Raw genomic sequence first — 23,560 nt, forward strand, 5'->3', positions numbered from 1 at the left:
AAGGGGGTGCAAGTGTTTTATTGTTTTGTCTGGATCTGTATAGCTCTTGTGCTGTGTAAAGAGAGACAGGTTTCTGAACCCTTGTTAGCCTGCATGTTATGTGCTTCAACTCTCACGCTTTCTTGGAGAAGTGAACAGTGAATACACAGTTGGAGCTCTGGGGAAGAGCGTGCCTGAGCTACTACAATGTTTTGGGAGGTCAGCATAGGTCCTGGCAGCTGGACAGTAAGGTCCCACTTCAGCAAAGGGGTAGCAGACAAAGTTCGTGCTCAGGAAGTGTGCTATGGAGGCCAAAGAAAGATGATGCTGGAGCCTAGCCAGACCAAGGGTCCAGTGCATGGGACCCAAACACAGCTGCCTGGTAAGTGTCTAGCAGGGGAAGCTTTACCAGGGCTGTGACAGCAGCAAAGAAATCTCTTCCCACACAGCGTATGACCTACAGCTTCCTCCCCTCCAAGCCATGGTGCACAAGGCAGCAGTTTAGACTTCTTGGTGTCATCCGCTCCCTTGATCTTCAAAATGTCCAATATGGTTGTAGTTGTGGGGAATGGGACATTTGGGAATATGGTCAGAGTGCAAATCCCACAGCAGCAGATCTTGGGTCAGATGTTCCTGAATTCCCATTCCTAGGACAGTAGACTTCCTTCATTCACAGACAAGACTTCAGTAAGCTGGAGTTCTTTGTAAATATATAATAGTAATTTAAACATAATTACGTTAGAGCACATGGTGGAAAGCCAGAGTCCTTCCGGGGCTTGGTGGGGTCCACAGGGTACATGTGGGACTGGAAGACTCGGAACGAATGAGCACAAGGAGGGCCATAAGTATCATTATCCCAATTCTGCAAATGCAGAGAGGTGTCCCTGGTCACACGGGGGTTGTGGCAGAGCTGGGAACAGAATCCGTTCTCCCAGGGACCACTCCTGTGCCCTAACCGGAGTCTTGGCAATATTGTATAAGATAATGAGCGTGGCATTTGGGAAGCCGTCACGCAGCTGGGGTGGTGCTAACTTTGCCCACCTGCTGGACAATTTCTTCATTCTGAACAGTAAGGCAATGGGCTTTAAAAGGGAAGAGGCTGCTAGAGAAGATTGGTGTTTAACCACAGCTATGTAATGCTAAATAGTATCCTACGGGCACATGCTCCATTTGTTACATTGCTGTTAACAGCAAATGAATCTCCTCGAAGGGAACCGGTTCTTAGAGCAAGTCAGGGGAAAAGCAAGTCTGGGCATTTCATGACAGGAAACTGGCCCTGTGGAGGAAGCAGCAGTGATGAGATCAGGATAAAGGTAAATGTACAATGAGCAAGACTAATAAAATGTTTGGACAATAAGACCGGAGAGGGAAGGGTCAGGGCCTGGGGCAAAACAACTAAGAGCTAGGACAGTGGCAGACAGATCCTGGAGGGATGTTACTGAGAGAGCAAAGATTGACGATCTTCCATCTTGGAGGACAGAAAAATAAGCATGGCCTTAAGCTGCAGTGAGGAAAATTGGGGCTAAATAGGGGGAAAGCCTTTGAAACTGGGAGGGAACAAAGGACTTTGGGATCCTCCTTCACTTGAGAGAGTCAGACCCAGATGCACATTTATCAGGAGTGGGTCAGGGATAATTGAATCACGTCTGCCATAATGCAGGGAGATGGACTCGCGACCAGAGGGAGCTTCCTTCCAGCTCAACGCGAGGTTACTGAACACAAAATCCCAATCCTGAGTATCAGCTTTAACTTTGGGCCTATGGGATCACACAGAGTGCAGGTATCTGACCCAGGAAATGACAGACAAGTGAGGAGCAAGACACACACACACACAGGGACACACACAAAGAAGTGAGCAACTTAAGGACACAGCTGGAGACTCCAGGAAGTAGACTGTAATAGGGCTGTTATGCCATTAGCATCACATTGACAGCCGATGATCAATTATTGCCATATGGTCGTTGCAGAAAGGGACAGAGGAGCAGGAGATCCATCTCTCTCTGGTACTGATATATTCCTCATCACTGTAGTATCTAAGCACCTCACAACCTTTAATGCGTTTATCTTCGCAGAACTCTTTTGAGGCAGGGCATTGCTATTATGCACTTTGTACAGTGGAGAACTGAGGCAGAGAGGTCCTACGGGAACACTACAGCAGGTCCCCTGAGAGCTAGGGTAGTGCTTAATTGTTGGGCCATCCTTCCTCTCACTTCAGGCCTGTTTTGGTGTTCAAAATGTCTCCTTTCTCCTCTGATTTCTGACTCTCATGCCTCAAGCAAGGCAGACTGAATTATACAGACTGAAACACATGCTGCTTTACTGGCTGCTCAAATTGCCTCTCAGTGCCAGCCATGTGCTGGCAAAGTACAAATTCCTCTTACCCATGGTAGCTAAATAGTCTTCAGACCACTGGCATACCCACCTCAGCCTCACCTCTCAGAGTTTAGACTCCACATCGAGCAATATATGCTGCACATTCCCCCCCGCCCCCCAGTACCTACAATCTGCACCCCAGCCAGCAAAGTCCAGCATGAAGAAATACAGAAACAATGCAAGAAACTAGATTCTCCTTATCACAAGGATTCTCCTCTGGCTTTCTGCTAATGCTCAGACACAATTCAAGTTCCAGACTGCCTGGGCTTTACCTGGGGTAGAAGCTGGTGAGTGAATTGCTGCTTCATGACCAATTCAGACCTGGCATATGTTGCTGAACTAGATGTTAAGATGCAGTTTAGAAAGAGACTTTTTAAATTTCAGAGGGAGAACAGGAGAGAGCAACCCATGCAATAATGAATTGAGAGGTACTGCAATGCAATTAGATCCCTGAGCCAACACACACAGGATTTCTACCTCTGTACTCTGAAGACAAGATGAGGGGCCCCGCTAGGCAGAATGATTTATTCTCTTAGGATGGTTGCTAGACATGTGCCAGCATTACGGGCGTGGGATCTCCTAAATAGATAAAGTAAGTGTGGGATACATTCATCGAGTGGGTAAGAAAAGTAGCATCTGCACATATGCTTCTGTGTGAGCCTGGGGAGAAGAGAAAGTGTGTGTGGGAGTGGGGGGGGAGAGAGAGAGAGAGAGAGAGAGGAGAGGAGAGAGAGACACACTTTAATACAATCAAACTTACAGCCTTTGGCTTGAATGGAGGCTGAACCTCTTTACGCTCGAGTTTCTCCCAGTCAATGTATCGGAAGAAGGCATGCTCCTTGATGTCCCGCTCCCCTTCAGGGGCACATCCCAGGCGTTTGCCAGGGTGCTTGGTCATTAGCTGAGAGAGAGAGAGAGAGAGAGAGAGAGAGAGAGTTTAAAAGACAAAACATTTATTGACAAAAAGCCAAACTGCTTCAGAAAACCCCACCATCGAACGGGTGCAAGAGAAGGCTGAGGCCCACGTTATACTGTGACCCAGTCGGCCAGGCACAGAGGGACAAGCTGGGTCACCTAGAGTCAAACCACATCCCTCAACAGAAAATCCCACAACAGGGCCCAGAAACACAGCGAGGATTCCCAGACAGAGTCACCTCTAAATTATTCCATGGGCACCCCCTGCACTCTCCCCGGCCAGAGCCCTGCCTCCCCCCTGCGAGGGGCTGGCATCTCTGCTCAGCCCCCCCACCCCCTGCATTCCTCCGCACCACACCCCACTTTTTTGACAAAAAAACTGATCAAGTTGGCCAAGAGCAAAAGGAACAAATGCTCACTTTTTCCAAAAAATGTCAGGAAGGCTGGGTCAGGGTTTAAAAAAGGAATTGTACCAGTCAAAACGGGATGCATTGTCATCCTATCTTCTCACAGACCCAGTGAGAAAAGCAGAGAAGAGTAAGGGAATTCAGAGAAGCCGTGCAAACATTAATATCCTGGTGGTGGTGTTTGGGTTATGTTCTGAGATAAGATACAGATACCGGAGGTTTATAAAATGTTGATAAGCAGGGAGAATATGAACAGAATTCTTGCAACAAAGGACTGCTTCATTAGAAGCAGGACAGTTAAAACAAATCACTTCCAAGAGCACGACCAGTTTGCAGCAAATCTTGTTTACAGCACAGGGACTTGGGTTTGTAAAAGGACACCACCACTTCCTGCTTGTTACTAGCTGTGACTTATGCAGCTGTTCACATTAGTAGGCTCAGTGCAAGAACCACAGGGTGCAATCTGTGGCCAGCTAGGTCAGACTAGATGAGGTCAGACTAGATGATCACAATGGTCCCTTCTGCCTTTCAAATCTATGAACCTTGGAGCTGCTTGGAAAAGGCCAGGGAATGACCAACACTCAGGAAGTGGGAGGAAGACAGGCCTAGTCCTTTGCCTTCCACCCCCTCCATGACACACATGCATAATTCCCCCTCACTTCATGGGGAGAACGTTCACTTCAGCAGCTGGCAAACCTCCTCTGCCCCTTCTCCTTCCTTGGACAGAGATTCAAATTCTCTCTCTCTCTGGGTCACGGTGCCAATTTCCAGGGCGGGTCAGACAAAGAGCAGCTCTCAACCTGCTACTGGCCAAATCTGGGAGGCCAGGTGTAACAAAGGCCAAAACTGCCAGAAGCTGGGAATGGGCGACAGGGGAGGGATCACTGGATGATTCCCTGTTCTGTTCGTTCCCTCTGGGGCACCTGACACTGGCCACTGTCAGCTGACAGGATACTGGGCTGGATGGACCTTTGGTCTGACCCAGTCTGGCCGCTGGCCACAACACCACCCACGCAGGGAACAGCTGCTTTTTAGTGTCAAGGGCTCTTTTCCTACAGCTTCTGATTCCTGGCTCTTTTCCTGATGTGGTGTCTCCTCATTTTTTTTTATTTACCTGTGTGGAATGTGGTAACTTTTGGGACTAAAATGAGTGACAGCCCTCAAAACTAGGGAGGGTTGAGTGGCGTGCACGCAACTCACAATGCTGTTTGGGTGAAAGCAGGATTTAAGTGATTCCGGAACCTGGACCTGGTGCCTCTGTCAGGGGTGAATTTCACCCTCCGCAGAGAGTCCATCACAGCAACAAGCAGAATTTGTGTGTCCAAGTAGGGCTTCTGTTCTGGACATTGCAAATGTTTTGACATAAATCAATCATGTCACCCATGATTGCACATAAACTTGCTCAGGGAGACTGATCTTAAAAGAAAAGTTCCATGCAGACCTAATGGCAAGGAAAAGCCTGCAAAATAGAATACTTTTTTAAATAATGGAAATACAAATGTGAAGGGAAATAAAAAGGTTGGAGCCAACAACCACCCTGGTGGCCAGTGGCAGTGCATTCATTACCCAGTCAGCTGGGAAACCAGTCCAGGTTAACCCCTTCAGTGCCAGAGGTTGAGTGGCTACTGAAATAACATTTATGGCTTCTGCATCAGCTCTGGAAATCCCAGCAGCTAGCAGCAAAGTGTTAGGCAGCGGACCCTGGCTTCTGAGATCTGGATCAATCATCTTCCAGACAAAATGTGCTAATTTGCTAGTGGTGAGGATCACAGCATCCCATTAGCAAGCTTAGGAAGTGGTATTGGTGTCCATCCAGTACAGCATCACTCCTTCACCCTCCCCTTCTGCCAGAGAAGAGATGCTATGACTGTGGCTGCCAGGAGCACAGGACAGCTGTGGTTGGGTAGGGGGGAGAGGTGAATCAGGAAGAAAAAGGGTAACACTGATGATAGGACTCAGAGCGGGGGGAACCAAAGCTGTTTTACTTACTCATTGTTGATGGATACTATTGTCTTATTTGATATTGAAGTATTCGAGTCATTGTAAAAATTAATAAATAATAAGAATAAAAATTACATTGTAGTAAACTATGCTGATGTAATAAAAGCAAAAACGTCCCTGCTCATTCAGAAGAGTAGGGTAAATAGCCTATATATAAAAATGTAGTCACGTTTTTGTCTAACATTTTATATGGATTCCCCTAGTCCCCTACCAGAGTGAACGAGCTTTAGAAGAACAAGAATGGGCCACACCACCTGTCCCATATGGCAGGGAGGGGGCTGTTCTTGGTGGTCAAAAGCCCCAGATGGAGACTGTTGTGTGGCTTTCTTTTGGCTCCCCTCCACTCTATGCAGTGCCAAACAGTGGGAGACTCCCTGTTTCAGATCTTTGCTCTGGCATTCACTATATTCATTATCATGCTGAGCCAACTCTTAGTGAGGTCAAAGGGAGTCTTTCCATCTCCCATTGAGGCTCTGGATCAGACCCTGGCTGACAAGTCAAATCCTCCCAGTTGAATCACAGTGGTGAGATAAGTCATCTATGAATCAATGGGAAGTTATTACAAAGCATTTCCTCTACAATTTGAGACTCTAAAATGTCATAGAATCATAGAATATCAGGGTTGGAAGGGACCTCAGGAGATCATTTAGTCCAACCCCCTGCTCAATGTCCACTGAGAACTCTTCATCAAATTTGTTTCGTTCAGTTGCAGTCTCTCTCCATCTCTACATTTGATTTTCACCTGCAATATCAGCTTGGATTACATCCAGCCAACATGCAAAGAGCTAGATGGGGGGGGGGTCTTCTTTCTTGGGCCCTGATCCTGGAGATGCTCATGCACGTTTCACTTCACTGAAGTCAATGGAACTCCTCATGGCAGTGAAGTTAAGCACGTGTGTGTTGGCACAACCAGGGCCTAGGTCGAAACATCAAGCACTGGGACTCCTACAGATAAAATTCAGCAGGGAAAATGCCAAGCAGGATGAGTCACTTCAAATAGTGAATTAGAAACGAGACATGTTTCAGCCACGTGACTCCTCTGAAGACCTGAGTCTACTCAGCACCCACTGACTTGGATCAGATCCTGTGGGGGCAGTATGGCAGAAATACGGCATCTCGCTGAGAAACCAGCAGGATATGCTTCTAGTTCAGATTTGACAAAAATCTGATGGTCGCAATTTAAATGCCAAAATGTCTGTTTTTCAACGCCTACTTGGGTTTGTATGGAAATCTTGCTCACCTTTCAGCATTGCTCCTTCCTACACAACAATCCCCTTACTTCCCTTATCTCTTTCCTTGCACACAAAGTTATCATGCTCTCCTCACACAAGAGAATTTAACATTGAAGAATTTAGGGAGAGAATTTTCAATTTCACGGAGTGGATTTTTTGTAGTTCTAATAACAGATGTGAATAACTGTTTTGTTTCGTTTCCACAGCCGGTATTAGACTGAAAGCTGTGTATTACATGCATTGTCTACTGGAGCTAGCGTTCTCCAGTGCAGGATATCAGAAAATTGTTGATGGAGCTAAAAATTTCTCTAGATTGGGACCTGGATGTTAACTCATAGGTAGATCTTTGTTTTAAGAGAGAAATTTGACTATTGTAGGGCCGCACATTAAAATTTGAACTAGCATCTGTTCCATTGCACCTACTGTTGTTTTACAATCAGCTTCTCATACACAGTAGTAAATATATCCTACATTAATTTGCTAATTAGGTTTTACTAGCCAAAATCTTACAGTTTACCTGCTGTTTTTTTGGTGGTAGTTGTTTCAAACATACAAACACAGACACAGACACACATGCAATTTATACATTTAAATTTCCCTGTTAAACACACAATTTCCCAAAGTTAACACAAATCCACACCACATTCTGAACAGCTTGCCCTGGCTAATGAATTATAAAAGATTAATTTTCTACTTGATGTACCTATCAGCATTGCTGCACAGGGCTATATTGTGATGCAGTTATTTTTCTGTATGTTTGATACATGCACCCAGAAATTAAATCTTCCAGTTTCCTTTTGTGCTTTTATTCTTCATGTTAGCATGAAGGCACCATCTGCCATTGTTATACAGAAGCCCATGAACCCTACAGATTGATTCTCCTGACTTATAGAAGAGAATCATTGGCATTGTTTGTATTAAATAGGAACAAGTTGGTTGAATCCCTACACTAATGCCGTGAATACAACACATCACAGTAGATTAAGAGGACTGTATTAGACCAACACATATTCAAGGCCAATGGTACATTTCAAGAAAAAACTACGTAGTCTAGGAAAAACAAACGTAATTTCTTATCTTGACTATATGGTCAGCTTCTACTGATTCAAGTCCTAATGCAGCAAAATCCTTAACCAAGTACCTAAGGGTTTCGCTGACCGGGGGCCTTAACTTCTCAAGTTATAATAGAATTAGCCAATGGAGATGCAAAGGGAGCTACATCTTTGAGGGCTTTGTTTAAAGCACTGGGAAGTGGAAATGCCTGAACAGATCTTTGCCCCCCTCTAAATTCAGTGTCTGGCTCACATGACATGCAGGCAACATATTGACTTCATTGCATGCACTAGACATGTCACTAATATGGAGATTACCACTTAGAGTTCTTGTGTACCATGGTGTCTTGTTCTGAAAGCTGGGTTTGTCTCCACTGTATGTTCATTGCCTACTGAGATCTTCTCTAATGTCTTCATTATCTGCCAGTTATCCCAAGAGATAAACAGATGGGAAACCTCACAAAGAAAACCACAGGACTAAACAGTTGAAAGTCATGATCCATCTCTTTCCCAGCTTCTCATGGTTGGAATATAGTCACAATAACTTGTGTCCCTGTAAACTGGGATAACAGAAACTGAGCTGAACCCTCAGCCATAAAGAAAAGCAAAGACAGCATTCAAACAGACTGTCGCAGAACTGGTTGAAATTTCCCCATCAAAATCTGATTTTTTTGACAAAAATAGGTCACTGAGAATTCAAAATTTGGAAAATTTTGACCATCGCCACAATGTTGTGAATGGTCACTTGCAGAATTAGTCAGTTGCATGAAGCCTGTTGGACTGGTGTGCATCGTGCAGTGTGCCATGGCATTCAGCATGTCACCATAGCATGGCACAAACACATCATCCCAATGATGTATCCTCCTGGGCAATCTTCCCATATTATCAGGGTCACTTAAAAGAGATGTTAAAAAACTTAAAAACCCCAAAATACCTCAAACAAACAAACAAAACACATTTTATCAGCTTTTCAACGTTATTAAAAGATAAAGATTCCATTGGAAATATCAGATACTGTGTGTTACTTCAGTATCCATGTCACCAATAGATCATAGGGGTAGTGGGATGTGGAATCACCTGATGTGTCTATTACACCACTAAAATGACCTAAACAATGTGCTAGTTATATATTATATGATGTTTTCCTCACCCAGGCATCTGAGCCATTGAAAATACCATTCAAAATACCTGTAGATTTTACTGAGAAAGCCATGTCGTTTCCTGCCTTTGCTATCAACAGAGATTCAAGAGGGACCAGGTATTCACAGGCAATCTGTTCACCTGGAAACAGTGACTTTGTTCAGGCATATTCAAAAATCTCCATATGGGAAGAAAATAGTTTATGCTTATGCCAGTGCTCTAGTGCACACATGATCCATTAAATACAGGCTTTACGAAAACCAGTTCGGTCACAAACAAGAATGCGTCCCTCAAAAAGAGAAGGGGTATATTTTTAGTTGTCACATGCCAGGTAGTCTGGATAGAAGACCAATCTGTCATTTCATCTAGGACACGGGTCTGATGACAGGAGCCTGCCCAGCAAGACTGCTGGCTTTTGATAGCTGAACCAGCATTTCTGGTCTCTTTAGCGTGAACGGATTGCACAAAGAGCTATACACAATAAAACCAATAGTTACTACATCTGCCTCCCCCTCCCCCCACCTCAAAACAACTCAGATTTCTTCTCCTAAAACACCCCCTCCCCCCAGATCCAGCTGATACTCTAATAGGGAAAGCGCTATTACATTTGATCTAGTAAGTGGCATTTAATGAAGAGTCAAAGACACAGTTAAGTATCCCATTTGTTTCCCAGTGAGTGCATCTGATCAACATTTATTATTTGGCTCATGCAGAAACAGAGCCTTCTGTGTCAAATTGCTTTCCGTCTCCCAACTTCCCAAAGCCACATCTAAAACTACACTAAATAATGACTGGCACTAGCACATATGATTAAAATTGTGTAGGGACAACAAAATCCCCCTTAAATTGTTCCTGGAAATCCTGGCTGAGATATACAAAACCTTTCATGTTTACAGGCAGAGCTTCTTCCAATAGCTTTTTTCATTTAATTGAAACTGGGTTGTTTTTGTATGTTAGAAACTGTTTCCTGGAAAAGTAACAAGAATTAGATGCTCATTAACTTGAAGATACCGATCCCTCTAATGTGTCTGGACAAGGGTTGTCTTTTCAGCTTACTAAGGCTTCTTAAAATTGCAGTTGTTTTTTTTGTGGGGGAGCAGGGAGCAATGGGAGAAAAATCCAATGTCCCTTATATCTTTTTAGTTCAGAAAAATGTGTGTGTTGAACCACCACTTTGTTGTCTACACAAAGTACACAAGACAAAAAAGAAAGAATTTACAAAGGAGACCAGATTTGTCTGCATAGTTAAATTTCCTTCCATGCAGCTTCATATTTGCCAGAAGTGAGAAAAGCCATTACAGCTATATCCAGCAGATGTTTTAATCATGGTCTCTTCTTGTCGATTTACAGCATTCAGGTTTTGACTGATGTGACAGAAAATAAAGCAGACAGCTAGATTTATCACTGCTCCAATCTCTAATCACTCGCCAGTGTTATTCCCTGGAGTACTGTGGGGATAATGATGTTTAGCATAACACCAGTAAACATCTTCCTCTCTTCATTAATGCCAGACTTGGAGAAATAGCCTCCTCCTCCCCCCCACTAAAAACCAGAAAGTTGGCAGAAACTCCTGCTCAGATTAATATGATGGCTTCTAAATTAACATGCAGACTTTACTGGCCTGCTACTTTTTACTGAAATTGACTGCCAAGTGACCTGGAAAACAATCGCTTCCCTATGACCCTCTTAAAACCTGGAACACTTCAACTTTTCCACTCCAAAGAGTTGGTATTCCCATTGGTAACACATGCTATGAGTCCTGCTGCAAAGGGAGAGGGAGCTACGCAATGCTGTAGCAGCAATATTAACCACAGGTTGTGTCATTTTCCACTAACAGGTACAAGTGCTACTTTCTGAGTTACAGACAGCTTGACATTTTTAAAAATAACAAAAAAATAAAAAGTTTTTAAAAATAAAGCAAGCACCCTACACAATAATCTAATGATCAGAGAGCTTGGACTACAGCTGAGTTCTGGCTGACTGAGGAATGGGGTCAAACCTGAATAATAAACATCCACATCAAGACTCTAATGTGCTTTGATCACTTAGGGTGCAAACAAAGTTAGCCATGCACTTAAGTTTTTGTAGGGCTGGTTCCCAGCTCAGGACACTGCTCCATACAGGGTCTCATTTCAAAAGCCATTTGATAAGGAAAAATTAGGCCTTGATCCTGCAAAAATACATATATGGGCGTTTAAATTTGCAGGATTCTGGCCTTAATTTCTACCTTAAAATTAGTTCGAAATATCATTATGAAGGTTCCCAGATCCTGGCCCTGATATTGTTTTAAGTCTATACAGATTCATGAACTGCCCCTGCTGCCACTCAGTGTAGTAGAGGGGTCTCTGGATAAATGGTCCCAAGTCCGGTGTCTGCTTTCAGCTTCCATGTTTCACTCCCACTTAATTGGAAGGCAAGCAGCCCAAACCCCAAAGACATGCCCAAGTGCTGCCTGGAGTCTGCTGCATCCCCACACCCTCAGCTGCAAGGTCACGCCCTTAGACGTCCATGTACCACCACCAAGGGCTAGTCTACATGAGAAGTGTTACATCCGCGCAGCTGGGCCAGTGCAGCTGGGCGGCTGTAGCGTGTCTGGTGCAGACACTCTATGCCGATGGAGAGAGTTCTCCTATCCGCACAATAAACCCCTCTTTGTGACAGGCAGTGGTAGCACTGTCCACACTGGCGCTCAGGTCAGTGTAGCTCACATCACTCAGGCGGGTGGCTTATTAACACCTCTGAGCGATGCCAGTTATACTGAAGTATGTGGTAGTGTAGACCTGGCCTAAGACAGCAATGAAAATAAAGAGTTTGGTCCTGCTTCTGAATGTGTCGGAACTGCTTAGAGGAGAGGAGACCCATTAATAAACCGATTAAGCACAGGATGGTGTTTTACCTTTATTTCTCTTGCCACAGGGTCCTATCAATATCAGGGAGGAGAGCTGTGCAAAAACTTTCGAGCCAGGACAGCGGCAGAGCTCTGGAAACTAGACTTGGACTGTTTGCCCAAAAGGCACAGAAAGGACTGATGGAAAGGGAGTGAAGGCAGAGAATGGGGTGGAGAGTGCACGGCTGGGCTCAAACCAACATGTGCTGATCCCATGCTACCTCCCACCAGGATTGCTGGTGTGACAGCAGCAGGATGACAAATTGGGACAAAAAGGCAACAGGTATTTAAAACTCTTTGAGACAGGCATGAAATAATAGAGAGGCCCCTGTGCAGAAGAGGCTGGCCGGTAAACAACCTGTGGCACCCACACCATATCAGAATGGATCTTCTTGTTAAACCCCACAGGGCTGGGGGACCTACTCCAGGAACTGGCTCTGCTTTGCCTTTGTAGGGCTGTACGCTACATTCCCCTTTGATATGTGGCCCCTGTGCCCCCCACGCTGCACTGAGCAGACGGGAGCAGCACACAGCAGGTGTTCTCCCAATCAACGGGAGATGTCGCAGCATAAGGAGTCTGCCTCTTCCCAGGGAGGCGCTAGGGCCCCTCTTTGGAATGTCCACACACAGTAAATCACCAGGGAAGAAGAGATAAAGCCAGGGAAGGGATGGGGAAAGCAGCTGCTTTCGGAGGCACGTTCTCCCTCCTGCACAGAACGGGGAAGGGCGCTTAACCACATGAGCAGTGTGAGGGGTGGGCTGGAAGATACACATTAAGGTGGCCCAGTCTCTCTGCTGCAGGTGTTCAAAATGGCTGGCAACGGGACACTGAATACATAGCACTGCCTAATGCCCTCCGAGGGAAAGGTGAGCCACTAGAACCCGTATGCTTTCATGTCCAGAATGAACCCCAGAGCGCACTGAAATCAACGGCAGAACACTCACGGGCAGTATTTCACCCCAGAGGCAGAGTCGTTAGCGCCACAGTTTGTTACGTAGAGCAGCCACAGGATGCAAATCCCCTGTGGACTGCAATATCACAGCCTGAGGAGGGAGCAAGCAGGACAGCCCCTTTTACAGCTACTTGGTATGTGCACTTACTTATCAATTTTAAAGGCCAGAAAGGACCAGGAGATCATCTAGTCTGACTTCTGCTATAAAAGAGACCAAGCAATTTCACCCAGTTACTCCACTATTGAGCTCAATAACCGTGGCCTGTGCACACAAGTTGCTCACAAATGACTATTATTAGCCATTTGTATGGGCGGTCCCCCTATGTGGAACAGCAGCTGTAGGGAGAGCACCCTGAATTAGGCATGCGGCTGCATGTGCAACTCTGCACCTAGCTGCATAAAAAACAAGCCATAAATTCTTTGCCCCATCCAAAAAGCCAAGGCTGCCCCTTACCCCTTTGCAGATTGCCACAGCCTCCTTGGACATGGATTTGGGATAGGCTACATTGTGCTCCATAATGGACTGGAAAAGTTCATCTTCATCTTCCCCTTCAAAGGGCGCCTAGGGAGGAAGAGAAAGAAGACAGATTAAGTGGCATATCATTGTTTTTGGAATAATGTTTGTGTCTATGATCTTCAGGTAGGAAGTCAGCCGCCTTTTATTTCTCTGGGCGCTTCATGACTGATCTCTTTCAGATTTGCAGTCTCTCTCCATGGCTGTGATCCACGACTCTTGATCCCCAGCATCACACAAAGCACACAGCACTTCCCCTCTGCCAACGTTTGCTGGGATGAAACAAATTGCTCTTCAACAGCTGCTCACAATGGAATTTAACAAAATCCCATGGGAATCAATTAAAATTCAATTACCTGGCCAGCTAACATTTCATAGAGCAGAACTCCAAATGCCCACCAATCCACCGACTTCCCATAGGGCTGATAAGCAATTATCTAAAAACAACAAAAACAGCAGGATTACAACACTTCAATTATTAGCCTGTTGGCACAATGCAAAATAATTCCAAGCCTTGGTCCAGGTCAAAAGAACAGGGATATTTATTTGTGGTCGGATTTTCAGAAGTGATGAGTACTTGCAGCTGCTGTTGAAATAGACCGTACTGGCAGATATTCAGCACCTTTGAAAGTCAGGCATTGCACAGCGCTTGTTAACATGGCATATGTATGGAAAAACAAAACATTCACTCTGGTTTTTCAACTAGCATGTATTTTATTTAAAAAAAATACAAAAACACATGGTGTCTAAAATACCGCCTGCTATGAGCTTCAGCTCCAAGAAGCCAGGTAAATTGCGATATTGCCTGAAAAGTCAACGCGTGACAAGAGAGAACAATAATACGATCAATCAGGGTGATCAGGTTTGTTCACAACTGTAGTTCATCACTACTGATACAATATTGTTTCAATTAGAAACATTAGGCTAAATTCTACTCTCATTCACACTGGTGTAAAACTGGATTAATTTCACTGATTTCTCTACAGTTCCTCTGGTGTAACAGTACAGGATTTGACCCTCTAGGTATATTCAGTAGAGGTATATCTTTCAAAAGAGCTTATGTAATTTTAGTAATTAAAATTCTCAACATTTGAAGCTATTAGATTGTATTTTTATTTCATAAAATAGCTCAAACTTCCAGAAAAGAAAAAAGAAAAAGAAGAAGAAAAAAAGCTCCCAGAACTGTGCAGCATCACATTTGCTTACAAATCTGACCATTTTGGAGTTAAAATGGATATAATACAATTTTCAATTGAAAGGCATTACATTTTTGAAATGTCAAGAGTCAAAATTTCATTGGAATAAGGGTCAATTTCTTGCCTCAGAACATGACATTTCACATTTTTTTTGCTTGGCTCTTTTTGTAAAAACTTGTGGCTGTGAAATCACAGTCTATACAGCCTTGCAGTGAAATCAGCAAGATCATTTACCAGCTTTGCACACAGCTTGGTTTAATTTCTCCTATGTCATGAACAGCCATCAGTCAGGGCAGAGTACAACTGATCCCAGCTGGAGTAATGTCTGGCACAGAGAAACTCTCCTTCATGGGAAATAAATTGAAAGCTCAAAAATTGTTCAGGTGCATTGCAAGGTTTAAGTTACAATTCTGCTTCCAGAGAAACTCCACTTAGATAGCAAAGTTGTTCAGTGGAGAAAAACTGACCAGACCATGAGAAAGTCCCACTTTACCTAAATAAGCCTTTTCCACTTTACATGCTTCAAAAATAGAGGCAGTTATATTGCACCATAGTTTATGCTTTATGCATGCAGATGTTGCTGGTAAGTATTCCTGCATTAGGAGCGGACCAGAGACTGTTTCCAGAAATGCATGTTCCTGCACAGTACTCAGACCATTAGCAATCTGCATGATCATAGCAGACTTTAGACTTTGTTTCAAGATTGTGAACTATCTAAGTCATTTCGCAGTACCTTGAATAAGGGCCCAGGCTATCACAGTCAATGGGATTGTTCATGTACTTAAAACTAAGCACATGCTCTAAGGGCTTTGCTGGATCAGGGTCAGAATACTCATTGGCTTATGTGACTGAGCCTCAAATGAACAAAGTACCTCGCCCACATGAAAGGACAATTTAGACACACCAGCATAGGTTGTGTGTCTTTAGAACAGAAAAATCGAATGTACAATCCCGCTGCACAACCGGGACGTTTCCAGCCAAACTGTGGTGCTACTAGCATGTGTTTTGATTTCCCAGCTATTTAAGGAAAAAAACTACTCCAGAAATCAGCCCTCCTGAGCGTGAAGGAGAGGAGGAGGAGCACCGTTTGTTCTACCAAGCTACTGAGTCAGCCGGCCCAGCTCAGTCTGAATGACGGTGCATATGGGGGAGTCTGCGAGAGTCCATGTTTTTGTCATTTTATTTTCCCATTTTCAAATGAGGAAGTCACTCTATTCTCAGGTAGAAATGATCAAAGGGGAAGCAGGAAGGAAACCCGAGCGTTCACGCGCACACAGAATTATAACCAGGCTAGAAACCTGAATTAAAGGAACTCGGCTTCTGCAAAAAGAGTGAATCTGTGTTCTGAAGGGCTTTTTCAAGCCCCAGTTTATTTGCTTAGCTGCTGCTGCTGGGCCTCATTTCAGCATACAGAGTTTGACAGGCCTTAGGCTGTGCCATCTGTCACTTAGTGCAGAACAATTACACAATTTATTCATCCTAATTACAGAATTCTATTCTGAATAGATTCATATATTCAAATATGAATGCAAATCACATGCTAATCACAATAAAACATACACACAGTGATTCAGTTCAACTCCAAGAGGTTTTTCTTTCTGTTCCCACCTCCTCACCCCCCATGTTTGACTGAGGCCCCGATCCCGCAATCTGATCCACACAAACGACATCTGAGCCCACATGGAGCCCATTTCTCTCCTACATAAAGAGAAAACCCTGGCACATTCCACCTTCCCCCTCCCTCGGAGAACAACATCCCCAAAGAACAAAAGGCAACTGGCTATTTTTCAGATTACTCTGTCAATCTGCCATAATTACAAACAGCCATTTGCATTTGACTACAGCCATGAAATGGAGCAGGTTATAACAAGAGCTTCTCTCTTCCGATAGTTTGGAAAGGACCTGGCTACCTTCAAGAAGCTCATGGGGCAGGGTTTAGATAAACAATATATGACCAAGCCTATCGGCCTAATAGTCAGAACAGCTCCAAAGTTACCCCTCTGGTGTACGACACAGAGTCTAATTATGGCCTCTTACCAAGATCCATTTCTGCCCCATCAGGAAAATAAGATGTTTTCAGTCTTTAAATCACAGGCCTCATCAAATGACCTATTAACAGCCTACTTTAAACCTACAAAAGCAATGACATTCAGTTAAGTCTAAAGATCAGAGCCGATATCCTGTCTTTAACTTCACAGGGGCCCTGATTCAGTAAAGTACTTACACATGTGCCTGATTATAAATGCATGAGCCATGTGCTTAAAATCAGGCACACAGGTTTTTGAATTGGGGACTGTTCCTTATCCTTTCAGTGTTGATGAACTACTGAGATCTGACACTGAGTTTCAGCTCAGAATTTCCTTGACTTCAAGTTCACTGAGTGTTCCTTTCACTTGGTTTTTGGTGATTTGCCAGTGCCCTGGGAAATTCAGGGGTGAACTGCTCACATCAAAGCCCTCTAAGAGTAAAAAATATTAAACAACTAAACAAAAAAGCCTTGTAGGAAACCAATGTCTGTAAATAAAACACCAGAAAAAACAACCATTAAACAGCACTCGCTCTACACAGGAAACTGTACTAGTGATGGTCATTCTTACTCACGGCAATCCCTTAGGTACCAGGGTGACTTTACCTTATAACAGAGTTCCAGCAAATGGGTCAAGCAAATCACAGGATGTTTCTAACTTGAGGCCATGATAGTATAAAACATTTTCAGCTTCTTAATGGAAGGCACCAGAGCCTAGTGAAGCAGGAACTGCACGGGAATGTAAGAGATCTGGGTTCTAATCTTGGCTCTGCTACTGAACAGCTGTGTAATGTTGGCCAAGTGGGCGCACATAGTTTCCCCATTTACGAAATGGTGATAAATTTACTTACTTCCTTGAGATCTACAATAAAGAGCACTATCAAATAATAATATTATTCCTGAATCCATTAGTGATTTGCATCCTAATTTCCCATTCTCTGCTTTTCTATTGAAAAAACAAATTAAACCAAGGAAAATAAGTGTTTAAGTGATAATGCTCAGTTGACTACCAAAGGACATGGTCATTTGTCCTGTTTTGAAGGAGCATTAATCACCCACAACCACAGAGCTATTACTCTTAATACACAGAGGCTACATAATACACATTTGGGCTAGTACTGTAATTAAATATCTCTCTGGCAGAGACGAAACAGAAAGCAGTTTAGAATACGGGTACATAATCTGACATACATCTGAAGGTGATTTATTTCCTTAAACTGTTTCAATGGGTAAATACTAATGTTTCATCGCTGAGCATTCAGGCAGAAATGTAAGAAGATTTCTTTGTTTTTTTGTTTTTTTTAAGGGGACAGGTATTTACGAGCAAGCGCAACATTGGTTACCTTAAATAAATGGCTAACGTGCCTCCAGGCAGTACTTTAAGCATAATTTGTCACACACAATGCAGTCAGTTGTTAAAGGAATAAGCTGACACAAGCATTAAGATATTGAACAGTTTGAGGACGTTGCTATGAATTTATTTCAGAACACACCTGCACTGCGAGTCACAGGATGGGGATGCCTCAGGATTATTTTAATAAGGGAATATTAGTCACTGGTAGTTCTGTTTGTCATAGTTTTCCCTATGAGATGCAATGAGGTAACTGATCTGCCAGGAAAGGCCAGTATACATACACTGCCCACCCACTTCCATTCCAAATACAGACTTCCAGTACAAAGACAGGGAGATAGGCCTCCGTCAAAGCTGGGATGGGACATGGGCTAACTACAGCCAGCAGACCTACTGGGCAGTAGTTTCCCCTTGTCGGACGTCCCTCTTTTCCCATCCAATCCAGTGACACCATTTACAAACAACAGATGTTGCAAGCAGCGAGCAGATGGAGGTGCTTTACCTTACAGCAGTCCTGGCAGCCCTAACAGACAACGAAGTATCATGAAACAAGGGCAGATCCAACAGGTCAGGCCAAATGAAGAGGACCACCAGGTGGCCACCTTACAGATTTCAGAAACAGATGCTTCTGCCATCTGAGGCCAGTCTGCTCCAAATGGGAGCTCCAGGGAGAAATCCCAAGAGATGGATCCTTGTCCAATCATGAGAAAACCACAATCTAAGAGGGCAAAGATCTTTGACTCGATTTCTGCACTCAAGGGGTCAGGGGCAGAAATGACACCACCACCCAGGTAGGAAAGCACAACATACAGATTCCACCCCCACCCCCCCCGGCAAAGATTGGCAACGAGGACTCAGCATTTCTGTGAGTATTTGGACAGCAGCCAAATCGAGAGGCAGACCCAGCCGAACGAAAGGGAGCTGCACCCCGACAGGTGGCTGCAAAGTAGCACCAGTAGGCTGGCTAGATGGAGACAACGTAATAGGGTTCCCAGGACCGTGGGTGCAGAACCACAGATTTGGAGCTTATGAATGCCCTCCCTCCCCCCCCCGCCCCGAGGCTGCTGAAAATAGTCCCATAACAAGAAGGGGGGTATTGCTTTAAGAAAGCACTTATCCCGGGGTCTTCTATTATGGGAAGAGCCTGGGGAAGGCAGGAATCCCCCAGACCGAATGGAGGGGAGAATTCCTACCCATTTAACACCTTGTGAATTTGGCCTTGTGAAGGCCAGAAGTCTCTTGGCTTCCATCCGCCTGCACCCTGAGCCAAAGCTGCGAAAGGGACAAAGTCCTTGTCGGCCTCCCTGAGTGAGGCAAGGCCTTGTGGCCCAATGCGGCTATAGAGCCGTCCTGCAGATTCCTGGACCAGGTTCCTTCATGTACAGGAGGGAGCCATTAGGAAGGCTGCCTTCCTAGTCAGAGCGTATTCAGTAGAAAAGTCTCAGGCAGTCTTGAACCATCAACCTACATGCTGCAGCCCTGCTTCTGTAACAGACTGCTGGCTCTTAGCTGCGAATGAACGGGTAGGGCACATGTCCCCAGGGCTGGGATGATGGTGAGCGGGCTCTCCATGGAAAATTTGGACATAGGATCAGGGATCTCTTACACACACAGATGCAGAATTGCTAGGGAATCAGGACAGAGACAGGTCCCTATGAGGAGTGGTCTTGGGAAAAGGAGTAAGGCCTGGAAACAGAGTAGCCTTCCCCCAGGTCCCAGCAGGAGAGCATACATGAGGAGGGGAAAATGGAGACGGAGAGGTCCCTGAATCAGAGGGACCCTGCTGCCCCACCCCAGTGAGAGGGAGTCTGGGTGTGGGGAGAGGAGCTCCCGGGGTGCTGGAGAAGGGGTCCAGAGAGATCCAGATCACATTCATAGGCAGGTCAGTGCCCATATCCCCAGCAACAAAGGGTGACTCCACTAGACACCACATTCCACTAGGATGGGTGGCAGGTGATGATGGGGAACAAACCTGGGCTGCCAGGGAAGGGGCAGAGACTGCACACTAGGTCCTGATCCCCAAGCCAGAAACCCAGGGAGGCCAGCAGAGCATAGCCTACTAAGGGGGCTATGGCCCCTGTTGGGTCTCTGTGCAGAGGGGCCGCGCCAGCACCAGGAGAGGAGCTCTCAAGCTGGCTGGACAACAGGCACAGAGACCCAGTCATGCTGCAGGGAAATGGAGCTCGCAACAGCCCCGTGTGTCTAGAGGAAGGGGATTGTCCCCGCGCTGAGCTCTTGAGAAAGTGGTTTGAGGGGGCAGGAGAGAATCTTCCTGCTGGTTCTCTCCTGTCTGGCCAGAACCCCTTGAAGTTGTGAGCAGGGCCACAGGGTCTTTGCACTAAAGCATTTCTGCTTGCTGCCTTCCCTCACCCTTCTTCCACCATCCAGCAGCTGGACGAGGGCACTGAAAAGCTGGAATGAGAGCACAGAATGGAGGCAACTCCTTGCTTGCAGGTCAGAGAGAGTTGGGAAGGAAGTGGGTGGACTGATACTCAGACATTAGCTTTGACTGACAGGCCTTTGGCTTCCTTGTTGATGGGAGGCAAACATAGTAGTAATGCCTAATTGCTGCTGCTGGGGTCAGCGGGAATGGTAGCAGAGACCACGGAAATATTTAAATGAACGAATGTTCGGTACAGTCCTGGGTGACAGAGACCAACAGCCGGAGCCTGGCAGGCCCCTGTGGGAGCTGAGGAAAACAGAGAATTTTTTTCCTGCAGGAAATTCTGACATCCCAACATCAGCATTGGTCCTACTCTGAGACGGGGAGTAGAAATTTTCCTTTTAATGGAAATTCTGAAAAAAAAATGACTTGGAAGTGTTGAAATATTTTTGATCCAAACAAAACATTTAGACTTTCCCAAAATCAAAATGTTTTATTTCAGTTTTTTGAAATGACATAAAAATTCTTTGTTCTGACTCTTTTCAACATGACACTGTATTTTCTTATGGTGACCTATTGCCTTATGGGAGTTGTCGTTCGGGAGCACAATGCCTTCATTTTCACCTTTGGCCCAGGCTTCCAGCCTGAGGACATTTCCCACAATGTATCCAGAGTCATGGGACTGCCATGATGCACCACATGGCTTGGGCAGAATGAAATCTGCACATTGCCTTATGGTAGATGTAGTCCTACTGGGAGCCCTGCCTGTTGGAGAAAAGAAGGCCAGAACTACAGCTCCCATAAGACAATGTGTCACAATAGGAAAGTCTAGTTTATGTTTTATTGAAGTCATTTGAAAGAAATCATTTTGGGTCTGTTAAAAATATGAAATATTCCAAATCAGGTCAAACCAAACTTAAATGAAATATTTTATTTTGATTTTCCAAATGGAAAAAAAATCAATTTTATTTTTTGGGAAAATTAATTTTTTTCCACCAAAAATTTCAACTTTGTAGGAACTGCACATTCTGTTGCAAAATCATTCCACTGGAAAATTCCCAGTTAGTGCTAGTGACCATTTTGCTTTGCATGCGTTCTCCAGCTGGCCCTCAAGAGATCGACCTTATCTCTGGTTTGAAAAATTCAAGCCACCTCCAGACTCAGTCACACAGGCATCTCTGAAGAAAATGCAGTCAACTGACAATTATTGTTGGCGGGCTTATGAAAAAGCAATTCAATGCATCCATTGAGTGACAAAAGCCACAGAAGCTATTGTGTTTTCTCTGCCTGTATCCATTCAAACCTTGGTCAAAAGAAGCAAAAGGTGTTTTATGAAATACACATTTCCATAAGATATTTTTATCCTTGAAAACCCATCACCTAGGAGCCTCTGCTGCGCATCTCATTCTCTCACCTCGGGTGCAATGTAGTCGGGAGTGCCGCAAAAGGTCTTGGTAGTTGCTCCATCCCAGATGTTCTCCTTACACATGCCAAAGTCCGCAATCTTTATGTGCCCTTCGTTATCTAGCATCACGTTGTCAAGCTTTAGGTCTCTACAGCAGGACAGTAAAATAATTGTTACACAAAAGGGTAAAATTGAAAGGATGTACTAAAGAAAGCCAACAGACCTCCTGCATCCAAGCTCATCCATGAAAAGGGTTTTCCCCCATACATACACTCTTTGTAGGAAGACGTCCTGGGGATAATGATTCAGAATGAAATCTAGGCATACCGGCGCCCAATTTTTAAAATGTTTTATTCCACATAAATGCCAGGCTGGACAACACACTGGAAAATATTCTGTACAGAACAAATCTTGCACTAGCAGGGAGATTGACTTAATAGATCATTTTTCATCTTTAATTTCTATGCACCTCAAAGTGTATTTGGAGTTCACATGTAACCAAAAGGTAGATGGTCAGAAAAGGTTCTAGCATTATCTAAACTTCTCTTCCTAATGTAACACAACAGGCCTCTGTGCCTGACCCGCAGAAGGTGCGAATCTGCTACACCTCTCAGCTCAAGGCTCTTTAGCTCAAACTGTAGAGACTCATGCCTTCAGCTCTGGAGATCCCTAGGTCAGTTCTCCAGTGTCGGCTAAGATGCGGTCAGTAGGTTACACTAAAAAAAAGTTGGACGGTAGTCTTTCAGTGAACGTTCATTACTTCAAGTATAAGTTGCTCCTCATGTAATTACCAAGTGGCTATGTGGTCTGTGTTATTATTTTCTTATTTATGTCCTGTACAATAAGCCAAAGGTCTCCTTTTGGGGTAATGGCGTTTATGTGCTGTATTTCTGTCCACAGGGTACAGCAAGACCATCAGGCCAGAAACCTAGTGGTATATCTGTCATGGTGCAAACTATGAACTCTGAGTCAATTGTCATCTGCTATCAAGGTTTATGAAGTTGTGCCAAAGGCTGCAAATCTCTTTAATGGGGTAATGGAACAGGATGCAAAATCATACACTGTAGAGCTGAAGTTGAGGGCACATCATGAAGTTAACATCAACCAGCTTGGTAGACAGGGCCAAATTCTCATCTCACGTAAAAAGGCATAGCTCCATTGACTTCACAGAACTATGGAGAATTAGGCTAGCTAAAGATCTAGCCCAGAGCCTCCAATCAGGAGAACGACTGTAGTTCAAAAAGAAAGCGGATAATCACCTGAGTTTCTGTAAAGGTGTTTTTGTTTAAGTTCACGGTTTGGTTGCCCCTTTTCACAATACCTCTGTCATATGCTCTGGATCAGCTATTCTAACGCAAGTTACCCATATTTGCTTCTAACACAAGCCACAGTAGGGTCTACTGGAAAGGAAGGCTGGAAAATAACCACTAGTTAGGGTGGAAATAAACCCTTTGCCACTCCTTGATTTCCCTTCAGCTAATATTTTAGTAGCAGCATCTAAACTCCTCTCCCTCTTTGGTTTCTCATCCAGCAACCAACTGGCCTCCAGCATAAACATGCATACATTTCATCTACTAACTTGAGTAACAGTGGCAGAGCCTCTGGTACATGTACAAAGGTTCATCCCTCTGCTGACTGAGTGAATGCACCAAAATTATGGAGAAGAGTCAATACAAGAGCTCTGGACTACAAATTCCCCAGTTAACTGAAAACATGTATCATGACTCAAGTTGGAAGGTAACAAAG

General features: G+C 44.5%; 1 protein-coding gene across 2 annotated transcripts in view; it reads right to left on the reverse strand.

Annotated features, from left to right (window-relative positions):
- The window catches only part of PRKCB (protein kinase C beta), a 244,315-nt gene that overhangs the window by 22,433 nt on the left and 198,322 nt on the right, over positions 1-23,560 (reverse strand). For both annotated transcript variants that reach the window (XM_038419585.2, XM_038419584.2), the window contains exons 13-16: positions 21,824-21,962; positions 13,810-13,890; positions 13,394-13,501; positions 3,113-3,253 (exon numbers count right to left, since the gene is read on the reverse strand). In XM_038419585.2, the coding sequence (XP_038275513.1) occupies positions 3,113-3,253; positions 13,394-13,501; positions 13,810-13,890; positions 21,824-21,962 (469 nt within the window). The remainder of the gene's footprint in view (positions 1-3,112; positions 3,254-13,393; positions 13,502-13,809; positions 13,891-21,823; positions 21,963-23,560) is intronic.

The sequence above is a fragment of the Dermochelys coriacea genome, chromosome 10 (genome assembly GCF_009764565.3).
Source record: "Dermochelys coriacea isolate rDerCor1 chromosome 10, rDerCor1.pri.v4, whole genome shotgun sequence".
Classification (NCBI taxonomy): Eukaryota; Metazoa; Chordata; order Testudines; family Dermochelyidae; genus Dermochelys; species Dermochelys coriacea.